Below are 27062 nucleotides of genomic sequence, written 5' to 3'. Positions count from 1 at the left end.
ATGTAATCGCCGGTACTACTTTTTGAAGATCGAATGATAGAACTGGCTTGATGGAAAATTTGCCATACGCTGCGTGCAGCTTGGCTCCCTGTATAGCAAATATCTGCATGCGGGCGGTAAAATCTTGCATCCAATCCCACTCACGTATTGGTGTGTTGAACCAGGTAGCATATACTTCTTGTCACATCAAGTGGTTCGTTGTTTATTCACCATACAAATGTATTAGTTCGCTTTGTACTTCTTGATCCCACCGAGATGATCTTTGACGTCTTGGTGTTTATTTGTAAGTCATTTTGCATACAATACCCTTGTAATGCAGTGAGCAGTCTCTGAAGCCCAATTGAGGTGGTATCTAAAAGCATTATGTCATCTGCATAGATTGCCCAACTTATTTGTTGCCCATTTATTGTAGGAGGGAAAACCCTTTGCTCATTTAGAGTGATAGGCAAGTCTGAGGTTAATAATTTAAACATTTGGGCTGCAAGAGGGCAGCCTTGCTTGACACCTCTCTTAGTTTGAATTTCATCAGATAAGACGCCTTGCTCATTCAGCCGCACTCGAATTGAGGTATTTGAATGTAAGGCGATCAGTGGTGTCAGCAGCTCACTGGGGGGACAGCTCCAAGCATACAGTTTTGCCCACAGTAGGTTCTGGTTTATACTGTCGAACGCCTGACTCAGATCTATAAAGGCGATGAACCGCTTTCTTCCCTGCTTCAAGGCATCAAGCTTTGTTATATTGAGGAGGAGCAAATTTAGCTCTGCTCCAGCGCCTTTAGTAAATACAGTTTGGCGTGCGTCTACCACTGCGGTTTCTTCAGCCCAACACGCAAGTTGTCTCTGGAGGAAGGAAGCAAAGACATTGCCGATTGTGTCGAGGAGTGCGATTGGGTGCTAATTAGAGGGATCATCCCGATTCCCCTTTTTAAATAGGGGTACTACAATCGCACGCACCCAAGAATCAGGCACAGCCTTTTCCTGGGCAATTCTTTGAAAGAGGACCGCCATAAAGTTTGCCCAAGAGTCACAATTCGATTTAAGCATTACATTGGAAATGCCGTCTGGACCGGCATTAATTTGTGTATAGCCCATTCAATATCGTCTTGGGAAACAACATTCCACCTAGCAGATGTTACATCAATAAGGGGTACATTAGTGCATCCTTGATCTCCGAATACTTTCGAGAAGTGCTCAACCCATAGTGTACCATTGACCCCCTTCGACATTGTGTATGCATGCTTCAAGGAACCCGTATTTATGATCTCCCAAAAATGTCTGCTGTCCTTTTGTATGATCAGTTGCAGCATCTTTTCCGCCTGCTCTTGATCTCTAATTATGTTAAAGGACTTTACCCAATTTCGATATTTAAGGCAACACTTTTTCATCAGAGTACTGCGATTTTCAAGTTTAGATTTTTCAAAAGTTTTAAATCAGCCTGAAGGGATTTCTTTGCTCCACTTATCGCCAAACTGAAAGGGTGTTTCATTACAATATTGTCTCCATTATGGATATATTTCCCCACCGTGTATTGCTGCAGCAGCGGGGAGTAATTTACCTTGGCGATGGCAGTGTTGGCACTGAGAAATTTAGTTGTAATTTTAGTTAACTGGGAGGCGCTTATACGTACTCCGTTTGCTCTGTTGTTTATCGTGAGATTGTCAATGTGTCTGGTATGTGAAGATATAACGGGTTTCAACCAAGTCAAGACCAAGGCATCATGATCGCTCTTTTCCATGTTTATGACGGCGAGGTTTGTGATTTTATCATGCAAATTTCGAGAAGCCATAATATAATCTACTGTCTTTTTACTCTCACCTCGCTGCCATGTATATCCTGGCGGGATGTCACCTCTTGTACACCCATTCAACATTGAACAGTCTCTTTGGGCTATAACATTCGTCCATCGTTCTCCTCGATCTGTTCTTGAGAAACCTGTCTATGCTATTTGTTTTGCCAATCGACATTGAAATATTAAGCCTTGAATAGTTAGTCTCCACATATTATGATTGTGGGCTCATTAAAAGCTAATAAACAGTCATCAATCAGAGTCATTACAGCTGTAATAAAGTTAATTTGGGATATCATTGCCGGATTCCAATATATGTTAATTATCAGAGTCACTATTCACTTGATCTTGTATGCTCATCAAACCACTATTTTGAAGAGTGGTGGCTTGCACAAACATATTAGGGTTAATGGATGATAGAACTTTCCATTCACAGCTATTTTTAATCAGCGTGATCAAACCAGAAAAAGGACGGCCAAACAGATTTTTCCCTGCCGGATTCAAAAATACTGTTTATCCGTCACAAACCAGTGGTTCCCGGAGCCATGTTTCTTGCAGGCACACTATTGAATTTTGATCTGAAAGATGCCAATGTTCCTGAAACAAATGGGCAAATACCCTGGTATTCCATGACGTTAGCCGATAGCAAGGCTCTTTGACAACAGCACTATGCTAGTGGATATTATGATGTAGACGTTGCTGAGTTGGGCAATTTTGTCTGTCCATTGAGCAAGGGGTTCGTTTTGATTTTAACTGGGACCATAGTTCCTCTCTTCTTTGTTCGTTAGATGTTAGGTCAACTGTCACCTTAGGAGATCGTTCTAGTTCCTGTTCTTGATCTTCCACCACGTGAACTTCGAAACCAAAAAACGGTAGATCTGCTGCTTCATTGAAGGACTTCACCGCCGACCAAGAGTTAATATGTAGCATGACCCAATCCAAGTGATCTTCTGACATATATCCAACCACTGCTACGTCTTCCGAACTTATTAAACGTAGCGTTGGGATGCAATGTAGTAGCTTTAATATATTCCGTCTGTTCAAGTTTACGTCATTTTGTTCAGTTGAAATGTTTTTGATTTGCACCCATTTTGTTCCCTTGTGCTTCGTTTTTTACTCCATTCATTTATTCGTCTCTCATGTTTTTCTATTTGCGCTCTTGTTTGTTTCAGATTTAATTTCTTGCACAAATCATTTTGCTTTGCAGGTATGTTGGCAGAATCTTGGCTAGAGGCTTTGATTCTCATCAATTTGAGGCTTGGAAATATTCGTCACTTTCTGCTTTTTTGAAGGCACATCAATTTGAGACGCTGCTCCATTGTGCACATCAGGCTTATGCGGGCAATCATTGCTTTTCATAGTGTCAGAAGGAGTTGCTCCCCCCACTTTGAGGAGGGAACCATCCACCTCATCATCAATCGAATACATCGAGAATTCACATACCTCTATAGAAGCATCAGAAATTAACTCTTCATCATTTTTGGACTCTTCTCTTGCTCGTTTAGAATACTTCAATGGATTATTTTTTTGTCCCACTTAATTAGAGGATTTTTGCGTTTTCGATGGTACTTTCTCGGCATGCACAAATAAGTTAGATCGAGGAGGAGTTGTGAGATTCCCGATACATTTTTTCGCCTCATTAGTGCAGGCTTTCTTTGCCGCTGGTCTCTGGTTTAGACGTTTTTCTTAGTCAGAATTCCCAACACTAAGTCAGCTAAACTCTGTGCAGGTAGCCTTGCATCATTTTGACCTTGCACCGAATCTGCTGTGGCTGGCAAGGTTGTGCGATTGCTTGATAAGTCAATTGCCACAGGTAGCAGCGAGGTTTCATTTAAGTGAAGAGGCACTTGAGAGTCTACAGCTGTTTTCTTCTAGGGACCTTTGCTTAAAGCTGCAGTCATAACATTTTCAAGCACCTTCGTTTGAATTACAGTTCTTCCAGACACTGCGTCACTTCTATTCTCGCAGCCATTCACTGGGAGTCTAGTGAGCTCCTAACTACTCCCTGTTGGATTTGATCTTGGAGTAGGTCCAGTATTGGAGGGCTCGCCAAACTCATCGCCCCAAGAGCGCATTGTTGTCTTTGTTATGATGCATCCATTTCGTACATTATATGGCTGCCTCAGTCAAGACAGCTTTGTCACCATTCACTTGCTAAGCAAAGTCGCATAACCGAGCTTGACATTTTGAGGAGGTTTCGGCTTCGTAATCAAGTCTTTGAGCAATAGTTTGCGAAAAGGCTTCTAAGGAAAGAAGCTTGCTGTTGAGACTTGCTAATAGTGACATTTGATCACAAACTGCATCATTCAGTGCTTTGTAAAGTTTCATAAAGGGCAGGAGGGCAATCGAGGTGGCAGCAAGATTTTTGTTGTGAATTTGAATGCCGGCTGCCGTTGACAGAGATCCTTTGGCAGCTTGCTCGTGTTCAGCATCATCCAATGCCACTTTTACCTCCGCACAATTGGCATTGTTCTCGTTTGAGTTCCCATTAGATCTTGAATTTGCACCCACTGCACTTTTCTCTGCCCCTTTGGCAGCCAAATTGTCCTCGCCTCTGGTTAAAATCGGAGATCTTAAAATGTTTCTCTGAGGGGTCTTAGTATTTGGAGGCGAGTTTGCATTTAGCATCGCCTTTCCCAGTTGCGTCTTGCCAGATGACATGTTTTAATAACTGTCATTGAGGCGTTCGTGTATTACTAAAAAGTCTGCTTTGAGCCTTTCTGTTAGATGTGCTTCCCGTGCTGTGATTTCTGTGATGTTTATATCTGAGGCAGGACGACAACGTAAGGTTTACGGTGCTTTTCCTGGCACCAAATGTTGACATTTCTTTGGCGAAGTACTTCCTAGTTCAAGTTTATCTCTTTCATTAATTCGGCCAGACATTGTGCACGGCTATATACAAATTCCCTTTGTCTCTGAGGAACATACAGTCTCCGAACTTACCTCTATTGCCTGTGTCCGAGAAGGGACTGCACTGCTAGACGGTTTCACTTCAATAGACGACACAGGCACTGCCGCCAAATATGACCTCTCAGCCGGTTGAGCATTCTGTTCATATGGCTCACATGAAGCACGGCACTACAAGCATCAGCTAACAGGGAGGACTGAACTGGCAATTCAGGGAGCATGATTGTTTCAGTTAATAAGTTCATTGCTATCGGATAGTTATCAGTGATTTCGTAAGATGGTATTTGAGTAAAGTTACTCGCATCAATATAGACTGACGGAGAAAGGAGTAGGGAGACTTCTGGCTCATTGCACATCGATATGTTGGCGATAAGAAGTGCTGGACTAAGAAGTTAAGGTCTGTTTACTCTTTCCGTCATTCTGTAGCATTACCGAAGACACTCCGAATATCCTTTGTGTCAAAGTGGCAAAAGAAGGCACTGCACATTCAACAATGCTCATGTCTATATCCGGACCACATACGCCAGCTTGACTTACCTCCACTGGAACACCATGCGTCGGCTTCCGATGAAATAGCAGAGATTTTTGACGAGTCTGAGGGCCCGCAAGAGATGCACTTGCCGCCACCGTTACACGAGTCATTGTACGACTTTAATTCGGCTTGATGCTTCTCAAAAGGGCAGATGGGCTCCGCGGCAGAGTTTGGTGGACTGTGGTAGACTGAACTAGTCACCGAACTCCGCTCTGATACAACTTTTAAGGGGCAGAGTCAAGAATTAAAGGGCCAGTGTTCCACAATACTCCACAGTAGCAGCAGCTCCTCACGAGTTGAACAACCAGAGTTCTGCGGTAGACTGAACTCGTCACCGAACTCCTGGTTGTTTTATTATTCTTGGTCAAACATAAATATATTTTCTTACTATACATCGGCCTGGTTCCTAGCTCATTGGTGGTACAGAGAGAATTTGCTGGGTGGTGCAAGATAGTTTGGAAGCCTCACTAAAGTTGAATCTGTATAAGCGCTTTGGATGCACATCGCCTTGCTTGGGAGGAGGGGAAGGAACTCCCTGAGTTGAGAGTGACCGCCTAACTAATCGTGACTGCTCTGAGGTGCCACATTGGCAGCTGGGCACCTGTGCTCGTCTAGTCAGAACAAATAATTTGCTCCGACTTCTGTCTACTGTTGGATAACCCCTTTTGTATGAGATGGTTGCAAGATGGAATTTGATCTCTTACTATCTTAAAATAGAAAGTTTATCATCATATTAGTCCACTTTAAAAAATAAATTCCACAATTGTGCATTAATAGCTTTTATTGGACTGAGAATATTATACTGCAATGGAAAAGGTATTAGTTTTCAAAAGTCCGAAACACCTTCATCTGATGTTAACCGGTCAATTAACATCTGATTATGGTGGTCTTTGGAACTTTCACAATCTAATGCTTTCCCCTTTGCATTATAATATTCTCAATTAGCCCAATAAAAGGTATTGCAACTCGTCATTTTGTGATTCCTAGTTTCAAGATGTCATGCTATAATTCATTCGGAGTTTAGGAATATTTGCTTTAGTGAAATTGGCCAAGGGGCTCATGGAACACACACATATTGGCATGAAATCGGGCTTTGATGATGCCCTTCTTCTTGGTAGTCTCCCTATGCTAACTAGGGTTGTGTAGGAACTAGACCTAAATGTAGGGACATTTTCAAGGTAGCATAAACGCTCTATGAAATGACCAGCACTGCCTTTCACTTCTCATGCCACCCTGAGGCCATTTCCTTATTATCTCAGGCCATGTGCCGGAGCTGCTTTAGAAAGCTTTTGGAAACCGTTTACACAATGGTGACCAAGCCCCAAAAATTATTTTTGCTGGTAGTACGTGTTTAACACTAACTTTCTCAGGTGTATGTACATCCCTTTATTTCAAGAGACTGTGTGCTGTGCATTCTTTTACCCATTCCAAGTCGAATTTTATTTTCAACAACTTATTGTCCAACATATCAGACTTATTTTTGGTTTTTTCGCAGGCACGCCACACAGCAGGAAACCAACAAAACAATCAACACCAGTACTAAAGCTATCAAACAGCTGTCGGAAATTGTCAGGGGATCCTCTCGGGTAAGTGATATTTTCATGTGATGATGCTGTTTCTCTGACTTTTTCACTTTGAGATAGCCCTGTGCAACCTAAGACACTTAATAAGCAACATGGGAAGTGACGTCCAACTCCATGCTCATCTCTTCGGCCTAAAACTAACAATTGTACTGGCTGCGTGGTGATAGCTACTTTGGAAAGTCCTGTGATTATGCATGTTGAGTGAACTTTTTCACTAATTAACACAGGTGTTGGATTTAGCCTTTGAATTTTCGTACACAGTGGAATATTCTTTTAATAGAATGTTTTATTCCGGTAAGGCGACAACATTGATCTAACACCACCAATTGAACAATCCCACCCAAAAAATGCTGGGCGAGAAACAGGCTATATTTGTGGTTAAATATTCAATTTTCTTTTTATTAAATATTCTTTTAAAGTTAGTCCCCCTTATATTATGCTGGGGAAGTCACCAACAATGTTATATAATCACAGACAGCTTGTCTACAAACAAACACAATTTACCTTGCTAAAAAGATATCCCTAACATATGCAACACATGCAATCATTTAAAAGCAAATATATCGATGTAGCTATTGATCAGCAACAATTTACACTTCCATTTGATCATTTCCGCTTGTCTGCCAGCGTTTTCCTCAAATCATAAAGTTGAATTGACTTTTTCTCCCCTTATGACAGAGCAACGCTTCATAGAGCTCCCATTGATACTCAATTCCCATGTCCATATATAGTGTGTTTGGCTTCTAGAGTATACACATGTATAAAATACATACTATGGTAGGTTGCAACTTGGCTTTAGAGAAGATGTGTTTTTATGAGTGCGCTCAGAATATTTTGTCATTTGCAACACATAAGAACCTAATGTTAAGATTTTCTGAAAGCATAAGAAGTGTCTACCCCCACCCCTGACTTCATTTTGCAGATTGGGTCTATCTGATCCAAGCTCCTCCCCCTCATGTGCAATATCTTCGGCCAGGTTTGAATGTTCATTTAAAATTTCATCCCTTTCTCCCTACCACTGGATGATGTGGGATTTTTTTTAACATGTCTTTTAAATGACTATGGCCTTCACAGGTCATGATTTATAAATCCACTGTTGAGCTGTCGAACATTGCACATCAGTATTTGGCCTCAGTCTGTGGCTACACCTGTGAAAACATTGGATTGAATTTACTTGGCTATGGTTAAAAGTAATGGCATGTTAATTTTTTTTTAAATCAGTTCTCACTTGGCTTTTAATATAGTGAAGAAGGAAGATACATTTCACATTAAAATTGCTCCAACATTCCGTTTTGAATCAATTCCGCCAGTGACTTCCCTCACAGTTCCACCCTTTCTAAAGATGTTTTGATGATTGGTAAGGCAATCTATCTAATTGCATAAGGGCTTTTATACTCGCCTTTAAGGCACAGAATTAGCCTGGCCCGTCACAGCTTCCAGGTAATTCTCGCCAGTCAGCTAGGTCCACCTGTCTCTGCTTTATCTGCCTCAGATAAACGGGTCTACTTCAGAGAAGTCTGCTTCAGGCTTCCTCTTGGACAAGGCCTGTGGTCTTTCCCATCTATCAAGGTATTATCCCACTTCAGCACTCATCCATTCCGGCAAGGATTTCCCATCTGTAGACAGTCACAAAATTACATCCATTTTCTGTGGTAGTGAACTTCAATTGGCTCTACGTTTTCCCCCAGAGCATCACTTGACATCATTTTTGATTGTTAGAATTTTCCCACTGGTTTGCTTAACAGGTTTGACACTCCCATGGAATACACCCCCTTCTTACATAGGGCCAAATTATTATTATTATTTTATAAATTGCTTTTATTGGCATTTCAAACAGGCACAACGTGCCAACAAAACATTAGTCCTCACCCCCCCCTCCCTGTGCCCTGGTACATCCTCGAATAGTCACACATGAATGACATAGTCCCTTTGTGGTTCTCCAATGAGCAGAATTTGTTAGGGTAGTTACACACCAGTTTGTGACAGTTGATCCAACCTCAAAGATGTTCACAAGTATCAGTATAGGACTCTAGTATCGATTCAATGTAACAATTGTTCTAGGTGTCTTCCTGTGCAAGCACAGTGCTCATTTGACCAGGCCTCTGCCGTCATCCCTGGTGGTAATTGTGTAGCCCTCCATATTATCCTACGCCCTTGGCCGCGACTGCTGACGATTTATGGTGTGGGAGGCTCAGTCCCCCCCCTTTCCCCGGGTGTCCGATCAGGTAGAGCGTGTAAGCATCCCACATAGTGCTATCTCCACATCAATTGCCCATCATATTGCTCCATTTAGACTAATGTCATTGCAGTAGAAAATGTCTGCGTGCCACTGCACTATCTTCGGACATTGCCTCCCACCCCACTACATCACCACCATCTGTTTTGCCAGAATCGTGGGCAGACCTACCAATTTCCTAGTGTGTTCGGGTATCAGTTTGGTGTAGCCCAGTAAGGCCATCATCGGACCCGGTTCTATCTTTTGCCCAGCGATATGGCTAATTACTTCAAACACCTGTTTCCAAAATCTCCTAACCCCATCACAGGCCCACGCTACGTGAAGAAAGCCCAATGGCGTGTCACCATATCTGTTACATTTGCCAGAGGCCCCCAGGAAGAACCCTTTCAGTTGTGCCGGGGTATAGTAGTACTGATGTAGGTATTTGAAATGGATCAATTTAAATCTTGTGCTGATCGCCCCTTTCCTGATCATTTTGCAACAGTATCTCTATACTTCTACCGACAATTCCCTCCCCAGGTTCTGCTCCGAGGTCTTCTGGAGAGAGGCTACCGCCTCGGGTCTAGTGCCAAGGGCTGTATTGCACAAACCAGATATCACCCCGTTCCCAGAACCACCCTGGATTATTTTATCCAGTGTGGTTGCAATCTGGGGCTGCTCAGGGAATGAGGGTAACCTCCCATGCCAAGCTACACTGAGTCTGTGATATAGGAACACATCTAATGGGGATAGTTCCCCCTTTGCCCCCAGGTGGTCCAGTATTATAAATTTACTTTTGGGGAACAGCTCACCAAAATGTCACCCCCAGTCTCTTCATCAGGGACACAAATCGTCCCTACCTAGAAAGCGGAACGTCTGGGATTTGTGTGACCGGGAGACTCCGTGAATAGAGAACCTCCCCTTTAGCTTTGCGTTCTATGCGGACCCGTGCCCTACAAGTCAAATCTGCCATGTTGTGCACGTTATGTACTCTGCTCAGTGCTGTGAGAATTATAGATCTCAGCAGTGGCGGTGCCGCAGTTGCCCTTTCCACCTCCACATGCCGCTGATCCACTTGCACCCCGTACCAATATAGGAGAAATCAGCCCTGTGCCACATTGTAGTACATTTCGATCTCTGATAGCGTCAGGTCCCTTTCCTATATAGGTGCTGTTAGCTTGTCCATTACACCCTCGCTTGTTTACCCGCTCAGATGAATTGCGTCACCGCCGATTTTAACTCCCGAAAGTATTCTTTGGGCACCGCTATGGGTATCTTCAGAAAAACATATAGAAACTTGGGGAGCAACCACATCTTGATCACTGATATTCTGCCGTACAGATTGAGTAGAAGAGATCTCCATCTGGCCATTGCCGCTTTCGCCTGTTCTATTACTTTTATATAATTGCTGCTGTACACCACCCTGCTGTCTCTTGATATGGCTATCCCCAGGTATCGAGTTCGTCCCATTGAAACCCCCATTTGTCTTTGAACTGCCTCACCCCACTTGTCAAAGGAAATATGACCTATTTGCTAGTGTTCACCTTGAGTCCCGATAGGTCCCCGAACTGCTGTACTTCTAACATAATTGGGTCTAGATTGGCGCTATCATCAGCATACAGTGATATCACCACTCTGTGTATGCAGTCGGATTCCTCTGTGGATATGCAGATCCCTTATCCTTTCTGCCAATAGTTCAATCACCAGGGCAATTAATAGAGGAGAGAGTGGACACCCCTGCTGTGTCCCCCGCTCCAATGCGATTGGCGATGTTTCTTGCCCATTCGCTATTACTTTAGCTATCGGGTTATTATATAACAAGGAGACCAGGGTGAAAAACTGCTCCCCCAAACCTAGCCGGCGCAGAACCGAGAACAGAAACAGCCCTTCGATGGAGACAAACCCCTTGGTGGCGTCGAGTAGAGCCGCTATCACAGGGTCATCCCCCGGCAATGCCTCCATCAATACGAACATTCTCTTGAGACCATACGACGTGGACCGCTCTGGGATAAAGCCTGTGTGATACGCTCTGACCATTGTTGGCATTAAAGGTGATTGTCGGGTCGCTAGGATTTTAGCTAAGATCTTTTTGTCAAGGTTGATAAGTGAAATCGGCCGATAGGATGAGCAGTCATATCCAGGCTTATCCGGCTTTAGCAACACCACCAACACCGCCTCCCACAGAAAGTCCGGTAACTGTTCCATTGCCACATCTTGCTGATAGACCTGTAGTAAGTAGGGGGCTAGCTTATCTGCATAGTGGAATTTCACTGTGAACCCATTGTGTCCCGACGATTTCCCAGATAGCAAAGTTCTAATGGCCCCTATGACCTCCCCTAGCAACAACGGGAGACTCAGCCATTCCGTCTGCTCGTCAGTACACCAATACAACCCCACCTGGTCTAGATACAAATCTATTTTCATCGGCGACGCCTGTGACTGGGTAGAGTACAAATGTTTATAAAAGGTAAAAAAACTGTTGAACTATCTCCCGGTCCTCAAACATATACACCCCATGAGCATCAGCTGTTGCTGGGATTCTGCCCTCCAGATTATTCATCCTAGTGGCCCTCGCAAGTGTCCGACCCAGAGCTTGCCCCTCCCCATACTGTCGGGGTGCAGTCTTGCCCCATAGGTACTTTATTTCCCGTTGTGCTAGGTCCTGAAATTCCCAAAGTCGCTGCAGTATCTCTGCCTGTTCTGATTTGGAGGGATTAGTGGCACTTGCCTGTAGTACACCTATTTCATTCTCCTTGTCGGCTAATTCTCTCCTAATTTTCCTTATAATCTCAGATTCTCTAGCTATGCACTCACCCCTGATTACACATTTGAACCTTCTCCACAGCGTACCCACCGACTCCACTGACCCCTCATTACGTTCAAAATATCAGTCTATGGTGGTTGTCAATCCCTCTCTGAACACTGCGTCTGTGAGCCCTTCACTCTTAAAACTCCAGGAGGGGGGGGGGGGCCTCCCCTCCTCGCCCAACCAGCTCGATAGTCAGCCGCACAGGGGCGTGATCTGACAAAGTGCGGGCTAGTATGTCTATCCCCTTGACTTGGCCCAGGACCGTCCATGACACCGAAAAGAAATCTAGTTGTGAGGCGCAGAGTAGTGAGTGTACTGACATGTCTCATGATTCCTCCCCCTCCAGATATCCTCGATTCCCTACACTAGGAGCGGTACAACGTCCTTTCATCGCAGGATGTTTTTTTGCAGGTTTTTTTGCCACCAATTCTTTTACGAAAAAACCCAGCACATTTTTTATGGAGTTTAGACAATTATATATATATGGGGTGTGGGTGTTTGTGAATAAATAAATAATTAAATGTATTGAGGGCTTGGGGGGTGAACCCCCCCAAAAACAATTTTAAAAGAATTTGCTGGGTTGTTTAGTTAAAAAAATCACAGATAAAAACCCAGCAAAAAAACATCCTGTGATGAAATGACATGGAACCCTAGGAGCATCCCCTGGAGTTTGCTGTTACCCTTGCTCCCTGGGCATTAGGTCATTCCTGTTCGGTCCCGTGTCGGGTCCATCACTGCATTGAAGTCCCCAGCCCAGACTATCTCCCCTTCGGGCATATCTCCCAGTTGTTTTTCTATTCAATCTGGCGACTCTATCGTGTCTTGGTTGGGGCCATAGAAATTAACCAAAGTATATGATTTCCCTTGAACAATCCCCTGTATTAACAGTGCCCTAATGTCTAGATCCTTGGCACTCAGTCTGGCGAAACCCCACTGAGCTGTGTGTAAGAATGCACACACATCTTGCGTATGAGGAATATGATGAGAAATACCTATGACAGCCCCCAAATGAGTCTCCTGCAGAAAGGCAATCCCCGCCTTATATAACAAAACTTTTCCGGGTCTTGGAAGGGCAGTTAAGCCCCCTCACATTCCACGTTATAAAGTTAAGCGCTGCCATGGGGATTCATTGCAGCGTATTCCCCGGTCAACAGTGAGGTCTTCTGGGGTTCCAGCCGTTCAGTAACACCATGGGTATACCGAATCCACGTCTTACTGCTCAGTTTCTACTGTCCCTGCACCGCCCTCCCACCACGTGCCTCCCCCACCGACAACCCCAATTCGTCAGTTCTTAGACCATTTCACCCCCCCATCCTTCAACCCCCCCTCCCCCAATTCTCAGTTTACCCCGCTTTTGGTGCTCGCCAATTGTCTGCAGGGGATAAGACTGTAGCCCTTCCTCCACTGCCTATTCCATAGGCTCTGCCGGAGTAGTGTCCTCAGTGGTGTAATCTGCACTCCGGTGTGGGTGTTTGTTGATCAGTCAGAGTGTTGCAGCCCCTTTCCACCGCTGCTTTGATAACCATCCCGCCACTATAACTTATGTGACTGTCGTTGGACCCTGGATCGATTCAATTTGTTATCAGCGAGTCATCCACGCTTCTGGCCATCTTTGTGACCAAGTTCTAGTATCGGTGCACTCGTGCTTGAGTTTGGTGTGGTTGGCGTGCATTGCTTTTACCCCCAAGGGGATTGTATGTATCTTGGAGACTCAATTCGGGTCTCCGCCTGTCACTGTGTTGCTCCCGTCTTAGGCTGCGCCGTCCACGCTACTTTTTGCGCTCCCTGATTGTCGGCATGGCACACGCAGTTGCAGTTTGCAGGGGCTCTCCCTTGGTGCCACCAAGTTGATGGCTAGTTCCGGGTTGGTGTCTTCGCCACTTCAAGGCAGCATCCCCACCGTATCTTTAGCTTACCCCCAGCACTCACTGGATCATGGCAGTGGCAAGGAGAGGTATTGGGGGAGGGTGGGCTTGTTCCATTCATTGGTTCCAATCCTTCTGACTAGTAGCACCCTAGGGTGTGTGCATTGCGTGTTGGGGATGACTTATAGATTATAGTTCCTGCTGCTCCCCAAAATCCCAGGTGGGTAGCTTCGGGAGTACTTGCTAGTGCGTGTCCCCTCATGCCTGTGCGCGCTCTCCTTTTCCTTCCCTGCTGTGCCTCCAAATGGGAATGCCAGCACTGTCAAGGCCTACCCATAGCCCAAAGTAGTCCTTGCGTGCCCCACCACCAGTGGACTTACTTGGTGCCAGAGCGTCCCCAGGGGTGTTCTCAGCAGAAGAGTTGCTCCCCCTGAGAGAGGCAGCTCTGTGTGGTAATACGGTTGGGCCTCTTACATGCAGGGTGCTCCGCTCCGACTCTTTAAATGTCTCGTTAGTTAGTGCAGTGGCTGCTGCTCCTGCGGGGTCCGTTGCAGGATCCACTGTCGGCTGGCTGTCCTCGGCTCTTTGGAGGCCCCGGGCTCACCAGTCTGTCCCCAGCTGTCTTGTTGGCGCTTCCCTCCACCTTCACTGTTGGTTCGGCACACCCTGAGGTTCATTAGGCAGTGCACCTCGTCAGCTGCTGCCGCTTTATTTCACGTTATGCCCACCCCCCCACAGGTCACCGACTGCAATGCGACCTCGCTCACAGCACCTGGAACCTTGTCATTGTGATGTCATTGTGATGTCGAAGCCCGGGGGGGGGTTGTAGTTATTCGGCTGCGATTCCAGGAGCTGGTTCCTCTGGACACACGTGGTCTCCGGGCGCTGGTTGAATTGTACCCAGGCCGGTGTGTCTGCAGTGTCCCAGCCTCCTAGGCACACTGATGGCACTAGGAGTCCCCAAAACCATTGTCCTCGCCACCGGCACTTTGCAGGTCTGGTCAGTCTCTTTATTGAGGCGGTAGATGCCGGGGTTCACGTCGATGGGCTCATCCCCCTCCTCTTGATTTTCAGCAAGGCGGTTGCGGGTCTCAGCGCCACTGCTATTTCGAGGGCTCTCCAACTCCGATTTTTGTCTCCACCGAGGCAGCAGCACTTCTCCTCGCTGTTCCACCAACCTGGTCAGGGTCTCGGTGGGGGAAACCTCTGGATATCGGACTGGAGTTTACAGGACCGCAGCCATCTTGATCAGTCTCTCTACATCCCCCCTCCAGGGCCAAATTATTTTAAACATGTGACACGAGCGGTTCAATACATTTTGGATTTAAAGTAATTTCTTCTGCCATAACTCTGGATAGCATTTGTTCACAACTGTATGGTTTTTGAAGTGTGCAGGGCAAGCCTGCATTTTCCGAGATGTATTGCCCTTCTGTAGCGAATAAAATAAGAAAGCTACTACAATTTTATGATAATATAAATATTATGTAGTATTTAGGCTCCTATTGTGGGGCTTGTTTTCCCAATTTCAGAACAGTTTACATTGTTTCTCTAGACCATTATGTTGAAAGGTTACATTGAAATGTGTATCCTGTCATCATAATGTAATCTAAAGTGCAGATAAGTTTTATTTCTGCCCAGCATGTGGGGATTTAAGTTCAAGTTAAAGATTCATGTGAACAGCTGAGAGTACCCCTTTGTGAAAGTCTTCCGGTAGTCGGATACAGATGTACTTAATTGCCAAGCTAAAAACAAGAGGTCACAAAGCAAATGGAAACATGTTCCCCTGATGTATTGTTTCTAAAACGAGGCCTTCCCATCGTTTGACCACTTCCCAGAATTAACTGGCTAAGAATACCATTACTTTAATGTATATATATATATATATATATATATATGTAGTAAATTGCTAGAGGACTGAGAATCCTCACAATTCCCACTTTTGAGGATATGAATCCTAAACTCGTAGAGGAATGGACTGATCACACCAACACATGTTCTTTCAAAATGATTGAAAATTTAGTCAAATATTCTAAAACAGATAGAACTAAACTTCCTAAAGATATAGAAGAGATGGAGGAACAGCTATTTTCTTCAGATGATGGAGACGAATGCAAAATAAGAATGTCACGCATGGAAAACAATCTTGAAAGACATGAAGGTGAAATCAGAACGAGGAAACAGAAGTTTAAGCGTGGTTTTATCGATTACGTACAAGGGAGAATCTATACTTTGCCAAGAGATTTGATACTCCCATCAAAATGAAACAGGAACAAATGGCGAGCAATGATACTCCAGTTCCTGCATTGCCGACTGATGATCCTAGTAGCTCAGAAGTAGGCTCATCAGAAACCGAGGGATCAGGTTAAAAAACGTTACATTTTTTAGAAGGATTCAAACTGTTGCATTTAGACAGCAAGTCAGAAAGGAGAGGGCGAGGTCAACATTTAGGACAAGGAAGAGGCATGGCAACGAGAGGCGGCAAGGCAAAACGAGGCGGGGGATCAAATACAAGCAACCAAATCGTTATGACAATGAGATCTGGAAACAACCCGAGAGGGAGACCACGAGGGAACAAGACCTCCAACTAAAAATCTTCAATATCTCGAAGAGAAAATTAACTAACAATGAATTGTCGGTACTCTCCTTAGGCCTCTCCTTTAGCACCTCTTATTAATTTGACTACACTTCCACCAGAGTAGATTTATTTAAATTTACTAAGAAGCTTAAACTGACTAAATTTCATGTTACCAAGTTTGAATGCAATTGTGGGAAAAGCAACGATGAGGGAATTGGTGCAGTAGCTTCGATATTGACGGAGAAAGATCTTACTAGTCTTATATGCCTTGCGAATATGGTTGAAAACATCAGAATTGATGATACTATGTTGAAAGAAAATTTTAGGATATCTACAGATTTGAGTTGTCCTACGAAGTTTAGACCTAAATCTATTTTCTGTCCCAATATAGTTTGTGGGTCTATTGACATTGTTGAAGAACTCGTTACGAGAGATTTGAAGAAACTATCCAGTAAAATACTGCCAGCTCAAAGAAATTTCAACTTCCTACAATTCCAAGCGCTAAAAGCTCTCAAAAGTGACCATTCAATAGTGATACGTCTTTAAAGACTGGAGGGGGGGGTTCTGTACTTCTGCTCTCTATATGGTAGAGGAGGGGCACAGAGGACCCCAGCCAAGATTCTCTATAAGGTAGTAATGGATGAGCAATCAAGGCCAAGCTTCTCAGGAGGTGATGTAGGCTGGTTCTTAAGTACAGTGTAGTCCCCAAGCCCCTACAACGGAATGTCCACACACTGTATTAGTTAAAACGCAGTCTTTATATAATTAATATTCAAGGTTATGTACACTATCACAATAACTCACTTTGTGCTCAGAAAATCCACAATGGCAAATATATACAGTTCTAAAGTGGTACCACAATTATTATTAGATCTCATTAAAGTGCATCAACTATACTCTGGTCAAATGTCACACAGATCAAGGAATAAATGTAACCAACAATAGATATAGGAGGGAAGCAGTTGGTTAGAACAATGGGTAGAATATTGACCCCTACCAACTAGGTACAATTCTGTGTGGAGATCCCCCCCACCTGGGCAACCTGTAAATTAAAGCTATATCACACGCCCAGTCCATATATTGTTCTATAAGTCTTATTTCCTTCTATAAGGTTTCTACCCCCCCAATGTACCTGCTAGAGCAGAGTTCTTCGGTGAGGTGTCAAGGGATCCTTCTTGAGTGACTCCCTTTAAAGCAGGATCCACGGATCGTCAAGAGGCATCGAAGAAGGTGAACTTGGCGCAGATGGCGTCGATGAAAAGTTAGATGGTGCCGAGACCACAGCGTCTATCCAGGCGGTGCTCGTCGGCGACGTCTTGCGAGGATGAGGTGTGCGGAGCCCCTATGTGTTTGATAGTTCAGGACCACAAAGAGTTTCTGAAGAACTGTGGCCCGACAAGGGAGTCGAGTCGTCAAAGTCTTTGTGGTCTTCGGGTGGCGGGAAACCCACCGTCGGATGCTCCTCTGCACGTCGATGGCCTGGCCTTTTGCGGCGGGATAAGACGGGCGGTGGTGCGGATGAGCGTGTCCGTGAATCAAAAGTCTTAGGAAAAGGAGCGTGCAGCTCCAGTCGTCGGTGGCACGGCGGCAATTGGTCCCCTCTTCTGGGCAACCTGGATTCGACGGGCCTCCAGCGGTTATGGCGATACTCCGAACCCTGGTTGACGGCAATGGACTTCGATGGCGTCAATGTCCGGGTGCTGTACGAAGTTCTCCTCAGCAGTCCTCATCTCCGGTTGGCAGGCTTTTGATGGTCTGACTTCCAGGAAGCTTCGTCGAAGGTTGGCACAGGAAGAGCGCGCCTAACCAGGTCCTCTCTCGGATAAGTCCTTGATGAACTCAACAGCTTTCGGATCGGGTCGAAAAATGCAGCAGCAGTTCTTCTTCTTCCAGCTGGGCGTCAAGGATAAGCAGTTCCAGTTACTCTTAAAGTGTCAATTCAGCTTCTGAACACAAATTATGCATTCATGCAGGCAGGCATCCACTCAGGTGCATAGTGCATTCAGGCCATTCACTTCTCTCCAGACACTCACAACAATTTGTGTATTGGGACAAGTACCCAGCCATTCAACACTCCACACTGCATTCATCCCAGTTACGGTCAGGGCTGTCTCAGTCATTGTGTCAAACACCAGATACTAGACATCCACAACACAGAATGCGTATTCGTCACACACTCCATTCACCCAGGTCCCACCCACAGGGTGTACCCACAACCTACAGTTACTGGGAAGGCTCCAGCCAGTCTGGCCTGGACTTCACAACAACACCATATATGGAATTTCAACCCAACAGACAGTCAGGGGGAAGGGACAGAATCAGGGCTTCCCAGGACTTTGGGAAAACAAGGTAACAGACAATAGAAAGCAAGAAGCCACAGGGGCCATCTTGTGTCCGATCAGGAATCAACTGATTCCAATGGCAGGGACTGGGTATCCCAAAACAGAGGATACTCGGAGCACCTGCCAAATTCAGCATGGAGCTGCTACCGGCACATACCCTGCTCTGTGGGCCACACACAGGTGCCCAAAAACATACACTAGGGGCACAGGGCTGTACCCCCACCCATGGGTGCCATAAGGGTATCCCATGGGTCTGTACACCAAACCAAAAGGGAGCTGCACCACCAGGAGTCCCACATGACCTCCTGCATGGAAAACATGACAGAGCACACAATAAAAGGCAATAAAGGACAAGGATACGGAGGCCCTGTCCCTTTGATGCATTTCCAGCATCACAACGTCCACCTGACAAAGGTGGAGGAATAGTTGTAATGGACAGCGAAAAATATGAAATCGAAGCTAAGAGACAATTGAGCGACATCATCAACTATATGCCCATAGGGAAGGAGATTCTGTTGGACACTAAGAATTTATATCACACCATGTTGTAAGAGTGGTGTGATTGTGAACTCATTGATCAAGACGAATACTTTTTTCTGAAAACTCCTCAACCTGTGACTCCACTCATTTACTTTAACCCTAAAATTTGCAAATGTTTAACCGATCCTCCGGGTCGCCCCATTGTTTCTTCAATGGGCAGTTTACTTGAGAATACCTCCAAATATTTAGACAATTTTTTTCAACCCTTTGCCTCCAGCTTGTGCTCGTACATACGAGACACATCTGATTTGTTAACAAAACTTGATAACATCAATTAGGAACCAGAATATTTTCTGGTTTCTTTAGATGTAGTGTCATTGTATACCTCTATTCAACGCCATGCAGGTATTAAGGCTTGTTGATCTTTTCTAGATGGTAGATCAATCAGCTATCGACAGCACAATAATATGCTGCTGCAAATGCTACAGTTTTGCCTAGAGCATAATCACTTTCTCCATGAAGACCAAATATATAAACAAACAGGGGTACAACCATGGGGTCTTTATATGGCCCCCATGTATGCTAATTTGTATATGGGTTGGTGGGAGATGCAGTTGGCTTGGACAGAAGATTTGGAGCATTAGACCAAACACATCATAGTTTGGTATCGCTTTATTGACAATTTGTTTATTATTTGGGACAGGACGGAATTGGAATTAAGTGAATATGTGAACATAATGAACGACAACACACTTAATTTAGAATTGGCTATGGCAATCACTAAACAAAAATTGGTTTTCCTTGATATTCAGTTTAAAATTGAAGACAATAAACTGAAATCCAAGCTTTATAGGAAACCCACTAGCTCCAATTCGAGACTCCATGCCAAGAGTCATCACCCGAGAGCCCTAATAGACTCTATCCATTATAGAGAATTCTTAAGAGCAAAACGAGCATGCAGAAGCGATGCAGATTACAAGAGTGAAGTCAAAAACATAGGACAGAGATTTGTCAAACATGGTTATCAGAAAAATATTATCTCAAAGTGTTTTGCTAAAGCAGAAATATCCACCAGAGACACTCTCTTCTCTAGGCATAAGAAATTGAAAATTAAAAAATCAGACTTATTACAGGGTTTAACCATCAAGCCAAAGAAATTAAGTCTATCATGAAGAAACATTGGAAGGTGTTGTTCACTGACTCACACTTGAAATTAGTATTAGGCGGTACTCCTAACATTACTTATCGTAAGGCTCCTACCTTCAAAACCATGTTATCACCCAGTATGGTAATAACCAAATCAGCAGATAACTCCAATGTGTCTCATATGAATATAAGCAGTGGCTTGTACAAATGTGCGAGTTGCAAAATGTGTAACTGTGTCTAAGGTTCCCTTTGTCAGCATTAATGGTTTGACGGGATTGGTTCCTCGGAAGTATTCCACATCTATGACAGGTAATCACCACAGCTGTGCTGCTTCAGAAAGTTTTCGGCGTCTGCGTCGATGACGTCGATAAGCTGTCCTTGGGGGCCTCCGTCGAGCCGACGTCACCTGATGTTATAAGTAGGACGCACGACGCCCGTAGCCTCAGTCCCGTTTTTTTTGCGAACATGTTCGCTTCGGAGATCTTGGCGCGCCTCGTTTCTTCTGTTACTTCTCTCGGTTCTTCGAACTTGGTGTTTGTGAAGATATCATGTCTTCGTCTTCTTCTACCCCGCGGTCGGGATTCAAGAAGTGTCAGGACTGCGGTTCCAAGATGTCACTTACGGACCGACACTACGTCTGCCTCTAGTGCCTCAGCGAGGACCACGCCACCGATGACTGATGATTGTCAGTTGTTAACGTCGAAGGCCTTGCAGGAGCGGAAGAAGAAGCTTACTGTAGGTAGGGTTTCCAAACCCCAAAAGTCGAAATCTGCTGGGCTTTCGACCGACGATTTGAGGGGCGACTCTCCGCGTCGTCGGCATAAGTCCAGGGGGTCTCAGTCCCAGAGTGGTTCCCGCCATTCCTCTGCCTCCTCGAGGGACTTGCGGAAGCGCCGTCACCAGTTGCCTTCCCCGTCCTCGTCCGAGGACTCCGCCAGACGGCGGGTTGCTTGTCCCAACAAGCATTCCTCTCCTGCGGAATGGGATGCATTTCATACGGAGATGATGGTGATTTTCCAATTGCAGGGAACATGCTAGGGCCACCGCTCGCACGCCTTTGGGCCTCGGGCAGTTGGCGCGATCATCGGGAGCCTTCGAGGTCTTGATCAGACAAGGTGGATCGCTCTAGCCATGCCCGCTCCAGGTCCCGGTCCTCAACGCCCTTGAGACCAGCGGAACCTGTGAGGTCTTCTAAGAAGAAGTTGACGCCATCGGCGCCAGGTCCATCGAGGGACTCTTTTGAGGTTCCGCCTCCGAGGAAGTTGTCGACGCCGTCGGCACCGAGGCCGTCGAAGGACACGCTGGGAGCACCGCCCTCGAGGCCTGTGTCGAAGCCATCGGTGCCACGCTCGACGCAGATTCCGTCAAAGCCCTCGACGCCTTTTGTGGAGGCTTTACCCGAGGTACCCCATGCTTCGGTGGAAACTCTGAGGAAGGCCCTGAAGAAGTCAGTGAGGCCTGTATTTGAACCTTTTTCTGTGCCCTCATCCAGGGATTTATTCCAGCCTCTGGATTATATCTCTGAGGTTGAAGAAGGGTATGAGGAAGGTTTGGTACCTGATGAGGTTCCTGACGACCTGTTATCTGGTCATAGCCAGTTGGAAGACCTGTGTCAGTCTTTGCACGACGCCAGTGCTCTTGATACCTCCCCGGAGGTCAAGTTTGGCAGGCCTGAGCCGAGGGTGACAGAGTACTTGGGGTGGTCTGCGCCACCAGTGGATTTTTTGCAGGATGACCTGACAGATATCCTTGACCAAGGTCCACCCACTGACCCGGTGCTGCCATTTCATATGGCTTTACAGAGAAGGGTGGCGGTGGCTTGGACTGCTCCGGAGAGTCTCCCGGCAGTGAGCAAGTCGTTGCCGAAAAAATACCGTCCAACAAGTAGCGACCCCTGCTACTTGATGACGCACCCCACTCTGGAGAGTTTGGTGGTGCAGGCGGCTACGACCCCGGCAAAGCATGCGTCGTACCCTACCATCCCTCCTGATAGGGACGACAAACGTTTTGATGGCTGGGCGAAGAAAGTGTTTTTTTCAGGGGTATGGCTTTACAGGCAGCCAACTCTGTGTGTGCCTTAGCACGTTTCACTCACACTCTGTGGAATTGTGTCTCTTTGGCGGCTGAACATATTCCCAAAGGGGAGGAACAGGATGGTTTTCTTCCCCTTGTTCAGGATGGCAAGGATGCCATGTGTGAATCCGTTCAGTCGGGTCTGGATATGGCAGACTGTGTCAGCCGGTCCATGGCGGCGAGCACCGTGATGCGCAGATTTGCGTGGTTGCGGAAGTCGGGGTTTGCTCCTGATGTACAAGCCCGGCTTCTCAACATGCCCTTTGATGATGTCCATCTTTTTGGCAGCAAGGCTGACGAGAGCCTTGAGAGGTTGCAGACCTCGAAGGCTGCAGCGAAGTTGTTGAGCGCTGCAGTTCACCAACCTCTGCCTTTTCGTCCTAGGGGACAGCAATGGAGGGGAGGTTCCTTTCGATACTAGTCATATTTTGGTAGATCGAGGGGAGTGGCCAGGCAAAGGGGCCAATGTAGGAGTACTGGAGGTGGAAAATAGGGTACTCGAGGTGCCAAGGCCGCTCATGTAGTTGCCTCTTTGCCGTCAGGCACTGCCGCAGCCGCTTCAGCTCAGTCATGAGGCCATGTCCCATGGTTCGCCGGTTGGGGGAAGGCTGGCGCAGCATCCTGTAGAATGGCGTGCCATTACTTCAGATGTTTGGGTTCTGGAGATCATAGCCCAAGGCTACTGTCTTCCTTTCCGGCAGAGTCCTCATGACAATCCATCAGGCAATCTCTCTTTGAAGAGTCTAGATCCGCTCCTTGCGCAGGAAATAAAATCCCTGCTGGAGAAAGGTGCCATAGAACTGGTGCCTGTAGCAAAGGGGAACAAGGGATGGTATTCCCCATATTTTTTGATCCCGAAAAAAGACGGGGATTTAGACCCATCATGGACTTGCGTGGTTTGAACAAGCTCCTCAGGAAGGACAAGTTCAAGATGGTTACTCTCTCACAAGTCCTCCAGGCCCTTCAACTTCAGGACTGGTTGGTGTCTCTCGACCTCAAGGACACTTACTTTCATGTGCTGATTCATCCCAAGCACAAGAAGTACCTGACGTTTGCGGTTGGCGACTCTCACTTTCAGTTTCGGGTCCTGCCGTTCGGATTGACCTCCGCCCCGAGGGTGTTCACCAAGCTCATGGTGGTGGTGATCAGCGTATCTCAGGAAAGGGGGGATTCACATCTACCCCTACCTGGAAGATCGGTTGATCAGGGCGCGCTCTCCTGAGCAGGTCCTGGATCATCTGTCAGTCACCTGTCACTCCCTTCACAGGCTGGGCTTCTCCCTCAACTTAAAGAAGTCCCACTTGACACCTACCCAGCGGCTCCAGTACATCGGAGCAGTGCTCGACACATCCCTGGGGCTGTGTTTTCCTCCCCAGGTGAGGACTCATCACAGTCTGTAGATGGTGAACAAGTTTCAACATGCCCAGTGTCTCCCGGTGTTCGAGTTCTTGAGGTTGCTCGGCCTCATGGCATCCTGCATTCTCCTGGTGCCAGAGGCCAGGCTGTGGATAAGATCTCTGCAGTGGGCTCTCAAGATACAGTGGTCACAGTCTTCCTGCAGGATGTCGTATCCCGTTCAGGTGCCGCCCTTGGTCGCCAAAGATCTTCTGTGTTGGGCAGTCGAAGGCAATCTGATGAAGGGGGCTCCATTTTGGCTACCCTGGCCGGTGACGATCGTGACGGATGCAACCCTCACGGGATGGGGAGCTCATGCCAACGAGTTGACAGTCAACGGTCGTTGGTCTCCGTCGGAGTCCAGACTCCATATCAATCTGTTGGAGCTGAGGGCTGTCAGGCTAGCCCTGAAGGTTTTTCTGCCATCTGTGCGGGCGAAGAATGTCCTGAATCTGACGGGCAATACAGTGGCCATGCACTACCTCAACAAAAAGGAGGGGTGGCAGGGTCTCTCCCTCTGTACAGAGAGGCGATGCAGCTCTGCTTCTGGGCCATCCAGCAGGAAATTTCGATTTTGGCAGTCCATTTGGCCGGAGACAAAAACGTGGCGGTGGACGCTCTGAGCAGGCAGTGCACAGTCTCTCACGAGTGGGAGCTGGCTCAGGAGATTCTCCTGGAGCTATTCTCCCTTTGGGGGACCCCACAAGTGGATCTCTTTGCCACCAGTGTCAACCGGAAGTGCGAAATATTCTGCTCACGGGAATTTCCTCCAAGAGGAGCCTTAGGGCACGCGTTCGTAGTGGATTGGTCCTTCCCACTTCTGTATGCGTTTCCTCCAGTCCCCATCATTCCACAAGTGCTGCGCAAGTTCGGTTCCCGAATGATCCTCATTGCTCCGGCATGGGCCAGGAAAAAGTGGTACCCGGACCTTCTCGACATGTCCATCTGCCTCCACGCCGTCTTCCCTACTGAGACGATCTGCTCTCACGGGAGGGGGGGGGTCTGGTTCCCCATCCAGAGGTCAAGTCCCTCAACCTTCATGCTTGGCTTCTGAAAGGTTGAGGTATAAGGATTGGGACCTCCCTGAAGATGTGATGGGGATGTTGCTTTTGGCCAGAACGCCTGCAATGAAGTCCCTGTACCGTTGCCGACAGTTTTGCGACTGGTGCATGGTTAAGAATGTGGATCCTTTTTCATGTGCCATTCCTGTGGTTCTGTCTTTTTTGCTTTCGTTAGCCCACAAGGGCCTGCACGTGGGTACCATTAGAGATTACCTGGCTGCGCTGTCCATAATTAAGTGCTCGTCTGAGGAGTGTTCTTATTTTAAAATTCCTTTTGATTTCTCAGTTTCTGAAAGGGCTCACTAATGTGTTCCCACCGTCACCTTTCCAGGTGCCGGGTTGGGATTTGAACCTGGTTCTAAAATTCCTAAGTGGATCTCCGTTTGAGCCTTTACATTCTTGTCCTTTGAGGCTGTTGACCTTGAAAACTGTATTTTTAGTTGTGGTCACTTCCGCTCGCAGAGTGAGTGTGCACTTTCCGTTAAGCCACCCTTCAGTGTTCCATAAGGACAGGGTTGTCCTTAGGGTTCGTGCTGCTTTTCTTCCGAAAGTTGTGTCGGAATTTCATTTAAGCCAGAAGGTAATTCTTCCGGCGTTCTAACCTCCTCCGCATCCTGGTAAGGAAGAGGTGAGGCTCCAAAGGTTGGATCCTAGGAAATCTTTAACTTTCTACATCTCACACATGTCCCGGGTCAGAGTGGACGATCAGCTCTTTGTAGGATACGCTGGAAGGCGTTTGGGACAAGCTGTTACTAAACAGACTTTGTCTAGATGGATTATCTTGACAATTTCTGAATGTTAGTGCTTGGTGGGTAAAGACCCTCCGGTAGGCTTACTGGCCCATTCAACTAGGGGTGTGGCTGCCTCTACTGCCCTGCAGACTGGTGTTCCCTTTTGTAACATTTGTGAAGCAGCCACATGGGCCTCTGTCCATACTTTTGTAAAACACTACTCCCTGGATTCTATCCATGGGCAAGATTTGGCCTTTGGCAAGGCGGTCCTCTATTCTGCAATTTAATTTGGCATTCTAATATTCTAAATTTATTTCCCACCTCCTTACGTTGGTACTGCTTTGGGAGTCTGTCATAGATGTGGCATACGTTGGAGGAACCTATCCCTTCGAAGAACAAGGATCACCAATCTTCGACCAGTATGACTACAGAGAGCCTTGTAGAAACGGAAGCTGCAATCGCATAAGAAATTCTGTAGAGGGGCAGGCTGGGAGGGCACGATGTGGAATACGTTGTCGGAACATCCCATCGAAAGAACGTTACCAGGTAAGAAAGTAACTTGTTCTTTGCGATGGAAATTCAAATATAGAATTTCATGCATCACCAAGTTAGTGGTATATGCCATAACATGCACATGTGGCCTACATTATATTGGCTCTACTATAGGACCACTGAAATTGCGGATATTGCAGCATTATTGAGCCATCAATAATGGAGATATGACATATCCCTTTACAGTCCACTTTCAAGAAAAACATAATGGTGATGTGAAACATATGTCTTTTTCAGGGCTAGCACACATACCGCCCAACAAAGACTAGGCAATCGAAAACTTAAATTGCGACAATTGGAAGCCTCTTTGATATGCACGTTTGACACTCTTAGACCTAGAGGACTCAACATAGATGCTGAAATGTTTGTATTTTTTACAAATGTCATCCTTTAACTGTACCACTGTGATGAGACATTGGTGATGAGTTATTTCCAACATGCTCTAGCACTTTGTGGTTAATATTGTCGCGAGGGTAAGAGATACATAATACAATAATAATTCTTTGCTAGCTTATGCAAACAATTGTACCTCATTCTAAGATTTAATCTCGCCAGTACAAGTATGGTTCTGCACTTTGCATAGACTTACGGGTTTCATAGATCATTATTTTAGAGTCTACTATCTTATGTTCCGCTATCAGTGTGATAAGATGCATTTGCACTTTGAACTCAGAGCAAGGATAATTCTGTGACATACACCAAGTGTTACGTTTGCACTGCTGCCCTTGGCACTTTACTAGATCGAAACACCCACCATAGGTAGATGGCAACATAGATACTATAGGAATTGTTATTTGCACATTATAAGATGTTGCCTCAACGACCTGTATTACATTTATGCATATGACACCATTGTGTAGGTATTGAAACATAGACATTATAGGAATTGCCAATTACACATTACGATATTTTGCATATTTTTCACATTATGCTGCTTTAACGACCAGTACTGCATTTATACATGTGACACTGTTATTTAGACTCTGGAGTTGGCACCTCTGTATGCTTCTG

General features: G+C 46.0%; 1 protein-coding gene across 4 annotated transcripts in view; it reads left to right on the top strand.

Moving 5' to 3' along the window:
- TSNARE1 (t-SNARE domain containing 1) overlaps positions 1–27062 on the top strand; it is a 1594453-nt gene that overhangs the window by 1051783 nt on the left and 515608 nt on the right. For all 4 annotated transcript variants that reach the window (XM_069621720.1, XM_069621721.1, XM_069621722.1 and 1 more), the window contains one exon: positions 6720–6810. In XM_069621720.1, the coding sequence (XP_069477821.1) occupies positions 6720–6810 (91 nt within the window). The remainder of the gene's footprint in view (positions 1–6719; positions 6811–27062) is intronic.

The sequence above is a fragment of the Ambystoma mexicanum genome, chromosome 5q (genome assembly GCF_040938575.1).
Source record: "Ambystoma mexicanum isolate Mex_15411 chromosome 5q, UKY_AmexF1_1, whole genome shotgun sequence".
Lineage (NCBI taxonomy): Eukaryota > Metazoa > Chordata > Amphibia > Caudata > Ambystomatidae > Ambystoma > Ambystoma mexicanum.
The sequence above is the reverse complement of the archived record's forward strand: the minus strand, read 5'-3'. Positions and strand labels throughout refer to the sequence as shown.